The sequence below is a fragment of the Dromiciops gliroides genome, chromosome 1, assembly GCF_019393635.1.
Source record: "Dromiciops gliroides isolate mDroGli1 chromosome 1, mDroGli1.pri, whole genome shotgun sequence".
Lineage (NCBI taxonomy): Eukaryota > Metazoa > Chordata > Mammalia > Microbiotheria > Microbiotheriidae > Dromiciops > Dromiciops gliroides.
In genome coordinates this window covers 623276080-623291209 of record NC_057861.1, presented here as the reverse complement: position 1 = coordinate 623291209, position 15130 = coordinate 623276080, and the positions used below count along the sequence as shown (strand labels likewise).

The 15130-nt window shown below is 49.5% G+C and overlaps 2 protein-coding genes across 2 annotated transcripts; one reads left to right on the top strand and one right to left on the bottom strand.

Moving 5' to 3' along the window:
- The first annotated feature begins 560 nt into the window (after nucleotides 1–560).
- PAQR4 (progestin and adipoQ receptor family member 4) lies at nucleotides 561–6669 on the top strand. Its single transcript, XM_043975481.1, has 3 exons — nucleotides 561–2294; nucleotides 4543–4764; nucleotides 4971–6669. Exons 1-3 carry the CDS (start codon nucleotides 2129–2131, stop codon nucleotides 5402–5404), a joined length of 822 nt encoding a protein of 273 aa, XP_043831416.1. The 5' UTR covers nucleotides 561–2128; the 3' UTR covers nucleotides 5405–6669.
- Nucleotides 6670–6818: 149 nt separating this feature from the next.
- On the bottom strand, nucleotides 6819–14529 carry PKMYT1 (protein kinase, membrane associated tyrosine/threonine 1). The gene is made up of 8 exons (XM_043975480.1): nucleotides 14451–14529; nucleotides 12393–12760; nucleotides 10155–10648; nucleotides 9179–9285; nucleotides 8671–8843; nucleotides 8409–8566; nucleotides 7245–7343; nucleotides 6819–7080 (listed from the first exon to the last, which is right to left on the bottom strand). The coding sequence occupies exons 2-8, from the start codon at nucleotides 12741–12743 to the stop codon at nucleotides 6975–6977; spliced, it is 1488 nt and encodes a 495-aa protein (XP_043831415.1). The 5' UTR covers nucleotides 12744–12760; nucleotides 14451–14529; the 3' UTR covers nucleotides 6819–6974.
- Nucleotides 14530–15130: the final 601 nt, after the last annotated feature.

Here is a 15130-nt window from a genome sequence, read left to right as displayed (position 1 = left end):
ACGTCTGAGGCAGGGTTTCCAAACCCAAGGTTCAAAACCCTGCTTCACTGTCACTCCTGATTTCAAGTACAGCATCCATGGCACTGTCTTTCTGCCTCCCAAGCTTGGTTCAACCCACTCCCACAGTCAATTTTTAGACCCAGGATTAATAATACCAACTCATTTGTATAATCTTGGGCAAATAATTTCTCCCCTCTGAACCTTAGTTCCTTCAACTATATAGTGAGATTAATTATCCTTATACTACATACACCTACATTCAGTCTATCCTAAGTCTGAACATCCTTAATATCTCAGTATTTGAAGTGTGTGGGGTTCTTTTTCCATTATGAAGACCTGCTTTGAATTAATAACTGAACCCATATCAATAAATCCTTCTTCACAAACAAGTCTGACTCATCTCCACCTCCCACAGCGCGCCAAATAGAGAGCCTTAGCCAGGATAGGCTTTGGGGAAGCCTATGACATTTTCGAAGTCCTAGACCCTTGCTCCTGCTATCCCCCCTCCTGCCTAGGAAGTTTTCCCACCTCCTCTCCAGGTATTAAAATCCTACTCATTTTTCAAGGCCTTGTTTAAGTCCCTGTCTCCTCCAGCATCTTAGAAATCACTTAATCTTTCTGAGCCTTTGCTCAGAAGTATACGTGGTAATTCTCTGTCCAGGGGCAAGTTCTGTCAGGGAAGCAGGGTGGAGGCGGCAGCACGGGAGTGGTGCGGCTGCAGTAGCAGTCACCTACCTATCCCTCAGCTAATTCAGCCTACACCCCAGTATGGGGGTACGGTTGAGAAGAAAGGGAGTGTAGGAGGGGGTTACCACAATTACGGGACCCGGGAGTGTGGGGGTGGCCCAAAGGCAGACTGCAGCGTGGTAGGGCATGTTGGGCACGAACCTCGAGGCACCAGGACAGCAAAAATGGGGGGAAGCCCAAGTTTGCCCCAGGGAGCCGAATAGTTTCGCCCCGGCTGAGATATGGGTGTGGTCCAATCTCCCCTATCGGGATGAGCTTTGAGACCAGGGATCAAATCTCTTCTTCCACCTTGTCTTCCTCCCTCGAAAGTCTCATCTTCCTCTTTTTCCCTCTCTCACCCTCACCCCTACCCCAGAGTATGGTGCAACGAGTGAGGACTTGTGCGAACAACCGGAGAGTGTGTCCCCTGCCTGGGTGTCCGGAGCCTGGCTGTCCAGTAATGGGAGTGATGGAGGTGGGGATCTTTGCAGAAGGCGGCAACCAATTGGGATCAAAGTCTTGAGCACCTGCACTGTTCCTAGTAACGACAGCCACGCCCTTGGCCCCTCCTAGAAGTGGTAGGAAAGACAAGCTCCGCAGGATCAAAGTCCTGCTCGGGTCTTTGGAAGGTTTGGAGAGTGGGGTGGAAAGGTGGGACGGAAACCTGGGGTCCTTTCCCCTCTCTGGGGAGAGTGTGAATTATGATAATAAGCCGAGAGGTAGGCTAAGCACGTGTTTCTGAAAGTCAACCCATCCTCCGGGAGGGGCGTGCGTAAATTATGCTAATAAGGGCACCCGATGCTGCTGCTGAGATTCTGCTGGGAGTACCAGTCCCGGGCAGACGTTAGGAAGTCGGAGAAGTCCCTCTCCCGGCTTCAAGAAACAGACAGGGCCAGGGAGCCGATTGGCCTGGAGGACAGTGACGTCAGGAGTTCAGCGCGCGAAACCGCGGAGGGATTGAGGGGGTGAGAAAAATGAGGGCGGGGCCTCGCTTCCTGCCCCATCCGCTGCAGCGGTAGCGGCACAGAAGGCAGCGGGGACTGGCAGGCCGGCTGAAGGGTCAAAGGAGATTTAAGAGAGCCCCACCACAATCCGGTACCCCCAGCCGCGCTCTGGTTCACTGCATCCCAGCCAGCGGAATTCTCTTCCCCAGATCCGGGCTCGCTGCCACTACGGTGGGGACGCCCCCAGTCTCTTCGCGAGAGGAAAGACGCGCGTGCGCAGCACGAGAAGGGAGTGGGCTAGAGTCGGAGACCCCCAGGCCTGGGGGCGGGACGCGTGCGCAGACCGAGGGGCTGGGGGAGGGGGGCGAGCCGCTGGGGGCCCCCGGTGCTGCTGAGAGCGCGCCCCCCTGCCCCGCCTCCGTACTAGCCCCCGCGCTCGGACCGGGTCAGGCCGGGCCATGGCGTTCCTCTCGGGCCCGCGGCTGCTGGACTGGGCCAGCTCGCCCCCACACCTGCAATTCAACAAGTTCGTCCTGACGGGCTACCGGCCGGCCAGCAGCGGCTCTGGTTGCCTGCGCAGCCTCTTCTACCTGCACAACGAGTTAGGCAACATCTACACCCACGGTGAGCGCGTCCCCCGGGTGGGGCAGGCCCCACCCGCGCACCCTGGCTCCCCTGCTCTGTCCCACCCTGCGAGGCGCGCATCTCTCTCTGCGCCCTTCTCCTGGCCCGCTCTTCGTTAGCAGCTTTCTGATTTCCTGACACCCCTAGCTTCCCCGCGTTCTGAGCCCTGCTCGCGGATTACCGCATACCCGGTCCCCGCACGGCGGTTGCTTCCTGTTTCCAACGCTGAATAAGCCCCCTTTCTTGGCACGCATCCCTCGCCTTCGCCTATTGTCCCCCATCGCCCCTGCGGCGCGTCACGCGGTCACAGCCTGGCGCCCGTCCTGTCCTGTGCTGGCCCCTTCACTCTTTGGACCTCCTGCCGTGCCCTCGTTTGCCTGCGGCAGTAGGGAACGAGGGGACAAGCGGAGCCCCAGGGAGAGTACGAAAAAGCCGGGGACCTCCCAGAGCTCCGGCTTCCTGCCATCTTGTCCCCAGGTGGTAAAAGTCAGGGGGATGGAAAGACAGGGAGATGAAGGGTTAATCCCGTTAACCTAACTGCACTTGCCTCTTTCCATTCGGCTGCTCCCGAGTTATAAATCGGGATTATCCTTGGGTAAAGGAATTCAGAAAGCAGGGAGAGGATTAGGATTTGGGGGAAAGATTTAGAGACCAGAGATAGGAGGTGTAGTTTCCGGGAAGGAACTAGGGTCTTTTAGGGAGATGGCATTGGGAAGAGATGCCTGGGTCTGGGGGATGGAGATTGATAAGGAGGAAGAGGGATGAGACACCAGATTTCTGGGAGACATTCACTTTGGCACAGCGGACTGGTGTGACAAAGCTCCCATTGTTTGTGACCCCATGCTCGGCCGGTTTCAACCCCACCCCCACACCCCTAAAGGACCTCCGGTGTTCGGGGCCCCATGACCTCCCTGCGTTCACGGGGGGGTGGTGGTGATGGGGGGAAGTGGAGCTACATCTGAGTGGGGTTGTGACCCTAGGCTAATCCCTCTTGAGCCCGGGGGGAGGGAGGGAATTAGCCTGCTTCTTTATCTATCCCATAATCCCTTGTGTGGGGGTCCCACAAAGCGGTCTTGGCATAACAGCCAACTTTACTCAGTTACTGTTCATTCATTCCAGGGTCCCTTGTTTTCCTGGGGAGATTTGGTGCGTGGGAGCAGGGGGAAGGGAAGGAGTCGGTGGTGAATCTAGAGCTGGGCACTCTCACTGGCCCTCCTGTCTCCGTTAAAGACCAGCCGTATCCCTTTCCACCCCAGAGCCCGCTGCCAGCCCGCAGAGGTTTCTCTGTGTCACAGCTCCGCCTGGTGGTCCAAGTTGCCTATTGCTGCCCCTTTGCCCTCTTCTGCCCCCTCCACCTCGGTCAGGGCTGAGCTCTGCTGACACAGCTGCTGAGCTCACTAGGCTTGTCCTTGAGCTGTTCCAGGGAGAAAGGAAAGAGTTGCCCTGAGCTAGCCTGGTCTGAAGGGTAGCTATGACTCTGGAATCAAGAATGCTGCCCCAAGCCTCTTGTTTCTCCCATGCCTGGAACTCAAGTGCCAAAGTCAAGGATTAGGTGGAAAAATCATATTAATATTTCATGTCAATATTTACATTTCATATGCTGCTTTCCTGATGTAGGAGATTTATTCCAGAATCCACAGTTTTCCATATTTTACAAACAGAGTAACAGGCTTAGTTAGTATGCTATCTTAGCCAGTTTTCTCATCTGTAAAATGAAGATAAATATACAGAGTTGTGAGGAATCCATTTTGTAAACATAAAAATGCTACAGAAATTTGAGTTCTGTTGTCTAAGGTCACACAACAATGAACTGGCTCAGTGAAAATTCAAATTCAGGTTCTTGATTTTAAGGCCAGCATTTTTTCCACTCTCATCTACCACAGTGGATCCCATTTCTGTTTTCTCTCTGAACCAGGCCCCAAGTGGGAGGGAGTTCACAGAGAGGAATTTGGAGTAAAAGAGTAAGGAAGTTTGGAGGGACAAATAAATCAGAAGCTGGAAATTCTTAGGGAACTGAGTAATTAGAAGAGAGTAGGTGACTACAAACAGAGAACTAGGTTATCTTCTTGTCTCTCCTATCCTTAGCTTGGTTTCTCTAGTCTTTTGTGAAGATCACCGGAAAGCCCCAAATTTCTTATTTCTCCAGACTGTGCTTTGGAAGAAGTTATGGGAAGAGCTGGATAACACAGCAATCTGGCTGATGCTGTCCCTACATCTCTCTACCTCTCCCTTCCCCCCATCCTAACAGGCTTGGCCCTCCTGGGTTTCCTGGTGCTGCTGCCCCTGACCATGCCCTGGGGACAGCTGGGAGGGGGCGGCTGGCTGGGGGGAACACACTGTGTGGCCTGCCTGGCGCCCCCTGCAGGTTCTGTGCTCTACCACCTCTTCATGTGCCACCGTGGGGGTAGCCCCGTCTACGCCCGGCTCCTTGCCCTCGACATGTGTGGAGTCTGCCTCGTCAACACCCTCGGTGAGCCGGGAGAAGGGGGAAAATTGGGTGCTGGGGTGGGGTTGATCTTATCCCACCTTTCGATGAATTAGGGCAGTGGACAATTGGGTAGAGAAAAGGGGAATGGGAGGGCAGTGATGGTTTCTGAATTCTTTTTGTGGGGCTTGGGAAGGGTTTGAGATTGAAAACTTCTCACTCATCACTTTTTGTGTTGTCTCTCCTTCTAGGGGCCCTGCCCATCATCCATTGTACTCTGGCATGTCGACCTTGGCTGCGTCCAGCAGCCCTGGTGGGCTATACTCTCATATCTGGGTTGGCAGGCTGGCGAGCCCTCACTGCCCCCTCAACTAGTGCCCGGCTTCGGGCCTTTGGCTGGCAGGCAGGAGCACGACTGCTGGTGTTTGGGGCTCGAGGATTGGGACTGGGAGCAGGAGCCCCAGGATCCCTGCCTTGCTATCTTCGAATGGACGCATTAGCATTGCTGGGGGGGTTAGTGAATGTGGCCCGGCTGCCTGAACGCTGGGGGCCTGGTCGCTTTGACTACTGGGGTAATTCCCATCAAATCATGCATCTGCTCAGTGTTGGTTCCATCCTACAACTGCATGCTGGTGTTGTACCTGATCTGCTCTGGGCTGCCCGCCATGCGTGTCCCACGGACTGAGCTGTTTTTTTATTCTGCAAAGAAATAACCCCATTCCTTGAAGCTGTAGAAGCTTCCTTTTTTTCCCTTCAAGGCACCCCAAAACCTATAGCCTTTTTTTTCCTAGGTCTCCCCTTTCCAGTCTATAAGGCTTTCTCATGTTGCCTAATCACGAGCTCTTCTCTAGAGTACCAAAGGCTCACATTTGAGCTCCCTAAATTTGTATTCTTCCTTCCTCAGGATTGTAGAGGGCTGTCCTTACATTTTTCATCTATTTCTCCAGAATATGTGCTCACAGCCCATCATGTTTTCTAGAGTCATTTCTGTGGTGAGGGCTCACCCCAAAAGGTGACTGAATGACTGACAGCATCAGGAATTATAGTCCTCCTCCACTCTGCTATCCTGTACTGTGACCTTAAACAAGTCATAGAACTTCGGGTCCTTTATCTGTAAAATGAGGGGTGAGCTATAGAAGTTTGACAATTCTGAAACTAAGATTTCATCTAGGTTTCCAACTCTGGATGTTTGCACATATGCCACCTCTTCTCAGAGCCAGTAGTCAGTAACCTTACCTATTATCTAAACCCCTTTTGTTCTTCACTAAATTGATTGGGGAGCAATGAGGGACTCTCCAGCTCCTCCAGTATCTGGTGGCCTTAAGCACCACCTCAGAAAGCATTTGCACAACTAAACTCCCCTTCCTTGGCATGCTAGCCCCTTCCTTATATTTAACTTTGTACAAGCTCCACCTCTGAGGTTCTTCCCTCCCCTCTCTCTCCCTAAAACCTCCCAAACCCCTCCCCCCATGGATTTAAAGATACCAAACACCAAGACGTCTGCTTCTTGCACAAGGCCTCTTTGCACAAGGATTGGGCCAGGGTGGTCCCTGCAGAAGAAAATTCAGCTTCTCACAAAGACTATAACAACATGTCCAAACTAGGGCAAAAGACTAGTTCTCTGGTCCAAGAATACAGGCTTTTCTACTTTGTATAAGGTGGATCCAGAGAGTTTTTAAATGCCCAAGCAAACTTTAAGCCTCACCTGTGGACTGAAACTGCCCAGGTCTAAACTCCTGCACTTTTTGCCTGAGGATGGTGCTCTTTCTTTGAATGTTGGACTTGTAAGACTTGGAAACCTCTCCATTTCTGACATGACAACGCAACTCCAATCACCAGTCTTCTTGTATGAGGACTCTGGCCTTTTTGGCACAAGAATGTCTCCCACCTTAGACCCTATCTTTAGGCTTGGTAGAACCAAGGATAAAATCAATAAATGGAGCAGGATGACCTGATAAGGGAATTATTTTGGGGGGTCACTCCTTAAAGATCCTATAAAGGCAATTTCTAGTAGTCTCAATTACAAGAATATCTAAGAGTCCTCAAGATTCAAATAGTTTTTATTAGACTATGCCATCTCCAAAATTTACAGAAGGGATCCTAGAGGAAAAAGTTGTCCCTTACCCACTGCCACCTCCTTCCCAATCTGTGGAAAGCATAGGCCTGTAAACAGAAGTGCCCCCAAAGTAAAGAGAGTCCTGGAGTGAGGAACAAAGATAAAAAGATTAAAAACAAGACTAGGTTCTGGTTGGGGCTCAGTTGGGGTCCAGTGAGTCCTCAAAGAGGCTGAGGAGGTTTCGGGGCTCAAAGGAGGGACCCTGGGGCAGCTCCGGGCTGATGCCACTTAGGTCCAGGGGATCCCTGCAAACAAGGAGGGAAGAAAAGTGAAGGCCAGAACTCATTCCACCAGTCGGCATCTTTGTCTCACCTTGCCCCACCCACACTCTAAGGATTACTCCTATCTCCCAGTCTCCAACTGTCAGTCACATTGGACTTTCCCCTCCTCCTACTCAGACACTCCTCACCTTATCCTCCGTCCACCTCTGACATCAGGAGAACCATTTCGAGGGGTGGAAGTACCCCCAGGGGAGCGGGCTAGGATCATCGCTGGAGACAGTGGGGGGCTGTAGGGGACAGAAGGACTTGAACAAAATGGGGAAGGGGGTCTGGGGAGCACAACAGAGAATTATCCCCTGAAGTCCTAAGATTCCAGAAGAGACGCACAAAGCTAGCTCTGAAGCAAGCGTTAACTCTTTTGTACATGGACCTCATTAGTAGTCTGTGGTCTATGGACCCTTTATCAAAATAATGCTTTAAATCCATAAAATACACAGGATAACAATGGATTTCAATTGTATTGAAGTACATTTATCAAAATAGTTTTAAAAACAAGCTCATAGACCCCAGGTTAAGTAAATTTTATAAATTTAATCTTTTTAACCATTGACTGATGAAAATCAGCAATATACTCCTAAAGAAAAAAAATTCCATTATTAACTATATTAATATAGTGGCTAATCCAGGTGAACAACACTGTCCTATACTTGCAGATTATGCATGCTGGGACTTTTATGCATCTATCAGTTGACTTTGCTCTTGTAGCATTTTCCCAACTAAAGGACCCCCTCTTTTGCAATCTGCTACTAGTCAAATAATAATCATTTTTCTTAATATGTTGGACTCTTCTAACTCCAGAAAGAGCTTGAACAAATGTTTGTTTCACTTTTCCTTTTGTCTAGGTATTTGGAATGTCTTAACATAGCTCCACTATATTAGACACTATTAGAGAATACCCTACTAGATAAATATGCCACAACTTCAGTGTGAAAATGTCTTGAACTTGAGCCTACAAGGTTAGGTAAAACAAATCATTTCCTTACTTGATCACATTTGTTTCTATACTTAACAAGATGTGTTTAAAAGAAACTAGAATTTCACATAATAAGATTTAGCACAAGGTTGTGAAACCCTGCTCCTAACCTGTAGTTTGGGTTGGGGTGCTACCATCACCACTTATGTCCAGCAAGGTATATGATGGAAGCTTCACAGTAAGGGTAGAATGTCAGAAATATTAACTCCAACTTGACATCATCTAGTCAACAAGTATTAGTGCCTACTAGTTGAGATGTAGGCAGTTTTTCTAGGAAGTTATAAGCCTACCTTTCCCCTCTGAGTCTAAGGTGACTTACCCCAAGCTGTCATCCTCCCAGTCACTGGAGATGCTACTGTCTAGAAGGAGGCTGGAAAGTGGGGAGCTGGGAGGTGTGGCTGGAGGGCCCAGGGGGCGGAACCAGCTGGCTGGGTGAGCCAGGGTGTGCCATAACCAGCATAGCAGAGAAAGGAAACTCTATGGAAAAAAGGTGAAGTAGAGGTGAAAACTCCAAAGGTAAACTTTTAAAGGAATGGGAGTACAAAGAAGTGTTTGTAGAAGGAGCAATCTATGGAACTTACTTGCCATAAGGCTCGACCTCGACTCAGGACCTCATTGGCCATGCCTCCCAGGGGCCCCCAGTGCCTTAGCTTCCTTATGACCTCCAGGGCCAATAGAGCTTCAGCTGTGGCACGCTTCTTGGGGTCTGGTTCTAGCATCATGGTGAGGACAGAGCGCAGCTCAGAGGACAAACCTATGGATGAAAATAGGGATAAAAGGCCCACTTCTCAAGAACCTGTTCTCCCAGAACCCAAATGTGGTTCTCCCAAGAATCCAAGAGGGGCTTTCCTTCAATTCCCACCACCATGTATTCCCAGAACTAGAACACAATTGCTCCATGCTCCAATTTTGCAGCATCCATGAGTAGTATTTTCTTTGGCATTCCCCCAGCCCCCCTGATATATAAGAACCTAGATATGCCCGTTCTCTCTAACCTGGAACCTAGGTCAGCCCCCTTTTTCAGAACTATGAAAGGCTATCTTGCCATTTGGTGCCTCTTGCCACTCTTCCCCTTCTGCCTCTACTCACCAGCAGTGAACTCAGGGGGCAGATAGCCCCTTCGGAGTTGCTGCCAGCCCTCCCCACCACGGGGCAGCTCCATGTTGCAGGCGACTTCCAGAATGGTAAGGCCCAAGCTGGGAAAAAGAGCAGTATTAACCTACAGAAGCTAACTCACTTGTGTCTATACCCCAGGATAAAGTATCCCCATTCATCCCCAAAAGCTTAAGAGGGAAATGGCAGCTACTTGTACTGCATATAGCAACAGAGGGTCTCGACACTTTTTACACAGAAACTTTTTTGTGGAAGCCTTAAAGAGACCAGTAGAGCAGGGAATGGAGTAGGACTGCTGAAGTTCCTAGAGTGATCACTACCCCCTGGAGCCTTTCTCCTGAGGCCTTGACACAGAGAAACCTAGGCATGTCACTTCTTAACATAACCTGGAATCAAAGGCAACTGACCCCCAGAATTCTAAAGAGTCTTTCAGGGCTCCTTGCTGCTTTTTAACAGCAAAGTCCCTGAGCAAAATGGAAAAGAGAATTCTGCCTTCAGCTATGCACCCTTCTAATCACCTGGAGAGGGAGAAGGTACTGATCCGGAGGTCTATTTTTGGAGAACCCCATAAAGTGACATAATGCCTGCAGGCCATTCCTGAGACAGTATAGCATTCCCTTATCAATGGGCATTTTCCATTTTTATTAATATTCTTACTTATCTGCAGTAAAATTTGTTTCCAGCTCTAGAAACATGGGCCTCAGCATCATCTGGGGAACCCTATCCAAGTTTCTTAGGGATAACATTCACTTGGAGTGCAATCATCTTCAGGTTCAGAAATTCCTTCCAAAACTTCGAGTAATAGAATAACATCCCTTCTATTCTATTCTAGGCTGTGACAACTGTGCCTAATAGGCTAAAATGTCTTAGAACTACTCAGCCTATCTCTACACAACCCCCACTGCTACCCAACTCCTAAAGACTGGTTCTTTATCTTCCTCCTCTTACTCACCTGAACACATCTGCAGCTGTCCCATAGGAGCCCTGCAGCAGCTCTGGAGCCATATAACGGGGGTCACCCTCTTGGGCCTCACCAGGCCCAGCTGTCCCCAGCTCCACCAGTAGTCCAAAGTCTCCCAACTTGCAGCGGCCTCGGGGCCCCAGGAAAATGTTAGCTGGCTTGACATCCAAGTGGGCCAGTCCATGGCTGTGCAAGTGTGCCAAGGCCAGTAATGTGTCCCGAAGATAACCCCAAACCTGGGCCTCAGGTAGGCCAGATCCTCGAGCCTCACAGTGCTGTTGTAAATTGGGCCCACATAGCTCTGTCTGCAAATACAGGAGCCCACCCTCTTCCCAAGCTCTCTCCAGACGAACACAACGGGGATGCCGCCCCACTTTTTCATGGCCCCCAACTTCTGCCAACTTGAGTGCCCGGTCCTGAGGACCCCGGAATGGGGAGACTGAACGTTTCACAGCATAGAGACGGCCATCTTCCTTGGAGCGAACCTAGAATAGGAGTGGCAGGTAGGACACTAAGATATTGCCAACTCTGGAGGGGAAAGAGTTTACAACTGAGTATATGGGGAGAAGAAGATAATAGTACAATACTAATATGTCATAGGCTCTAGGACAAAGATTAGAATTGGGGTAGCTAGGTCAGAAAATTATGTAAAAAAATCTAAGGAAAATATTAAGGGTAGGAAAGAAACTAGCCAAACCCTATGATATTAATGTTCTCTGGTGGGGAAAGATTTGAGAGCAATAGTGAAATAAGGAGAGTATACAAGGAAAGGAATTTTCTATTTCAATTTTGAGGATGACAAATTAGATGAAATAATACTGATTTTTTTTTAAGTCATGGAAATATTGTAATTTCTTAAACCCATTTGTATTTATTTGTCCCTTAGGTCAGTGAAGTAGAAACTAACTAAAATGTTTCTCTAGTAATATGACTAGAACACAACAAGCCACCCTTGCCAAGTCAAAAGACTTTCTAATTGGCTAAGAATAAACCTGGCATTGAGGAATGGTCCAATAAGTTGAATTCTTTAAGCCTAGATGAGTGACTCTGAAAATCAATTCTGTAGATTTTCTGAAATTGAAGATGTTATCCTCATCTAGGGACTATGAAGAAGCAAACACTATAGGAGAAAGTATCGTGACCAAATTAAGAATATGTAAAGGGAACAATTTAGAAAGGAAGCTGGATGTCACAAATGCAGGACAAGATAGCTTTCTTTTAGCTCAGAGGCTACCTCCTCAAAGCCTTCCTTACCCCCCCCCCAAGCCCTTATTAGTACTATCTCTCCTTGAATATTCCTAGAGCATTTTGTCTTGATTCTCTTTTGCCTTCTTCACTCTCTATCTTATATTTTACTTTTCTGTGTATGTCATATCACCCCAGTAAAATGTCAGATCTTTGACAGCAAGAACCATTTGGTTTTTTATCTTTATATCCTCAGTGCCTAGCACATTATTTTGCATATAGTATGTGCCTAATAAATGAATTCTATACACTTCTAAGTATATTCTTTCTTTTTTTGTTTGTTTTTTTGTGGGACAATGAGGGTTAAGTGACTTGCCCAGGGTCACACAGCTAGTGTCAAAGTGTCTGAGGCTGGATTTGAACTCAGGTCCTCCTGAATCCAGGGCCAGTGCTTTATCCACTGTGCCACCTAGCTGCCCCCCCTAAGTATATTATTTCTGAATGTTCATGTTCACCTTTCTTCCTCAAATAAACTCTAAAAAAAATGTGATTCTGTGGTTTATGTCTGTGTAGACAGAGGATAGAAGGGAAAAAAGGAAGTATGTGCTAGAAATGGGCACCAAAATGTGGTAACAGCATCAGTAGAAGTGGAATAGTCAAATGACTATTCCAGGGACTGTATGCAGATAATAGATCTCTAAACTCCAGGAACCAAACAGGAGAAGAGATTAAGAAAGACCCAGAAACTCAGGACTAAGTTTCAGTTGGAGTTGAGCCATTAGGAAATTTTTGAACATAGTAAAAGGGAAAATCTCTGAATACAAAGTCAAAAACAGTAAAAAGACCCCTCTGTATCAACTTCATTTGAAAAAGTTCATCCCAAGCAGCTGACTTTGAGCCTTCCAACTTAGGGCTAGAACCTTTACTGGAAGATGGGGCTCAGAGTAGGACATAAGTGTCTTCCCTGAAAGGTCTCATAATTTATCGAAAAGAAAAGATGTGGAGTTTAATTATGGGACCCAGGAATTCCTAACTTCCACTCACCTTGAAGACCTCCCCAAAGGAACCCCGTCCCAATCGCCCAAGCCTCTGGAAACTCTGTTGGAAGAAAGACTCAGGCCGGTCGGGGTCATAGCCACGGCTCTGCAATGTTCCTGAGGGCCCACCCCGGAATGAAACTCCTCTAGGTCTGGGTTGGCTCCAGCCTGGAGTACGAGGGGGGAAGAAGCGACTAACAGAACCACTCCCTTTGGCAGGGGGCCGGGGTGGGAGGCTTCTATTCAGGCCCCCAGGCCTCTTAAGAGAGAAGCCAGGCTCAGCATGACGAAAGTAGGCAGGAACAGGTACAGGAGTACCACTCAGGGGTGGAGGGGCCCCTTCTGTTGGGACTGGCATGACCTGCACAGGAGACCCTAGAAAACAAAGGGGTAGTCAGTCACTACCAAAAGTAGGTTAAATCATCACAAGAAAGCTTACAAATCACAAAAACTTCAGTCTCCCATTGTTTACAGAATTAAAATCAAATTATTTTAGCACTCAAGACTTTCCATAATCTGGCACCAACTTACATTTCCAGTCATTTTCTCATTATATAACCCTTCTGGAATTCTACCTTCCTGGACTAGTTATCATTCTTCAACATTATCATATTCTTCAATATATTCTCTCCATTTGCTGATGCACCGCCCCCCCCCCACCTCAGAATGCAACCTCTCCACTTCTCTAAATTCTTCCCTTCTTTTGAGACCCACCTCAAGGGGCCCTTTTCTTCATTATATTCTTCTCCCCCGCCCCCATCTCCTAGCTAGAAATGATTGCAACCTACCCTAAATCTTTCCTGTCACTCTGACTCCTCCTATCTGCTTAATCACATCACAGCTTATAGATATCTGTGTATGTGTCTTATCTCCCTACTAGACTGTAAGTTCCTGGAGGGACTAAAAATATGTCAGTGATGCCTTTTTGTATCCCCAATGACAAGCACAGGTTCTTGAAAATAGTAGCTACTTAAAATAAATGTTTTGCTAAATTTAAAGCTGAAGGCTTAGATCAAAGTATAGGGCAGCTTGCACCGAAGGGATCCCACCAAACCATACGTACACACAGGGCAAAATTAACCCAAATATCTTTCAGTGATGGGACCATCACAGGACAACCTTCTGCAATCAGGCCACAAAACCTGATAAAGGGCTTCAGAGACGGTCCTTCCCTCATCTCTTCCAGGAATTACAAGTCAAACCTCTCCTAGCTACCATATGTAATGATTCCATGTCAAAAGAGACAGACTCCACCATACTCCTACCTGTCTGTCTTCTAGACCTTTGAAATCTTGGCAAACCAAACTCTATAAACATACAGTCAAAAGGAGATGGTTAAAAGGTGAGACATTCCTTAGTTAAAATAACAGTTCACAAAACAAAGTGGGTTTTGGTGCGAGCGGCTCCCGTTCCGGGAGGGGAGGACGTCTGTCATTCGGGTGAGGACAAACCCGAGACCGTGGCTATTACGGGCAAGAAGTGCGGGTGCTTGGTCTCAAAGATCCTACGAGGGGGGAGGGCCCACCACCCAGGTAAGGAAGGAGTAGGGATGACAAGCAGCCTCCAAGGTTGGGTCAAGGAAGTATGCTGGAAGGGGAAGGGCTGCTGGAGGGGGAGGGGGAAGCGGGAGGGGAGAGGGGCTCTCGAGGACGTCTGGGAAGGTCCTTCTGGAAGCTAAGGGCAGGAGCGGAGGGAAGAAGGGCTGACTCGGAGGGGACGGGAGGGACGGGGGGGGTGGGGTGGGGAGGCTGTCGGGCCGGGGAAGGGCCGGGGGTCCTGAAGGAGGGCTGTTAAAGCGAGGGAAGGGAAGAGGAGGGGCCGAGGGAGGAAGAGCAGCCAGGGAGAGGCGGGGCCGGGCCGGGAGACTGGGGGATGAAGAGCTGTCAAGGAGGGGAAGGGGCTTGGGGGAAGACAGTCAGGCGCTAGAGGGGAAGGGGGTCTGGAGGAGTGGCTGGTGACGGGCACTGAGAGGAGCGAGCCCGCAGTACCTGGGGCTCGGAAGGCCAGGGCTGGGGCTGTTACCGAAGGTCAGGGGTCTCCTCAGGGTCAGGGGTCAGACGCTTACCACCAGGTGGGGCTCGGGCTCCTGCTCCGGGTGCCCCGGATGAGCCGGTTCGGCACGGGGCCAGCCTTCAGGGTCGCGCGCAATGGGGGAGGGAGGGGGGGAGGAAAGGGGAGGGAGACGTCGGCTGGTCTCAAAAATTCCAGCGCGCGGAGGGGTCGGTGGAACTGGGAGGGGCCCATACGCGCGCGCGGCGCCTTCTCGCGCCAAAAATTCCAAATGAGCCTCGCGGGCCCCGCCCGGGAATGCCTCCAGCCCCGCCTCCTCAAGATGGGTTCACCAATGAGCGGCGCCACTTCTAGTCCGTCCCCATTACGTATCCGCTCATATAGTCTGGCGAGGCTCTAGGCCCCGCCTATCCACTCCCGGGGCTACGTCAGTGAAACTGCGGGGCGGGGCTTCAAGCCCCGCCCCATTCACTGTGGAACGAGCTTTTAGGGTCCCTGGTTGGGCACAGCACGTGGCGGTACCTCCTCCCGGCACTTTGCTTGCAGGGAGAGAACTATGGAAAGTCTGAGCTGAAAGGAATCATGCGATCGAAAAACTGGCTGTCATGTCCACACCCGAAAAATCCCCACAAACCTTGACTAATGGTCATCCAGACTCTACTTGGAGACCTAAGATAAAGAGGAGCCAAGTATGTCCCGAGGCAACGCATTCCACTGTGGGAATTCTCTAATCGT

Coding starts and splice junctions, on each gene's coding strand:
- PAQR4 (XM_043975481.1), top strand. CDS start 2,129: ATGGCGTTCCTCTCGGGCCCGCGGCTGCTGGACTGGGCCAGCTCGCCC. Junction 2,295..4,542: donor AGGCAACATCTACACCCACG/GTGAGCGCGTCC, acceptor CCATCCTAACAG/GCTTGGCCCTCCTGGGTTTC. Junction 4,765..4,970: donor CTGCCTCGTCAACACCCTCG/GTGAGCCGGGAG, acceptor CTCTCCTTCTAG/GGGCCCTGCCCATCATCCAT.
- PKMYT1 (XM_043975480.1), bottom strand. CDS start 12,743: ATGCCAGTCCCAACAGAAGGGGCCCCTCCACCCCTGAGTGGTACTCCT. Junction 9,286..10,154: donor ACAGCTGCAGATGTGTTCAG/GTGAGTAAGAGG, acceptor TCTTTTTCCCAG/CTTGGGCCTTACCATTCTGG. Junction 8,567..8,670: donor GAGGTCGAGCCTTATGGCAA/GTAAGTTCCATA, acceptor TTTTTTCCATAG/AGTTTCCTTTCTCTGCTATG.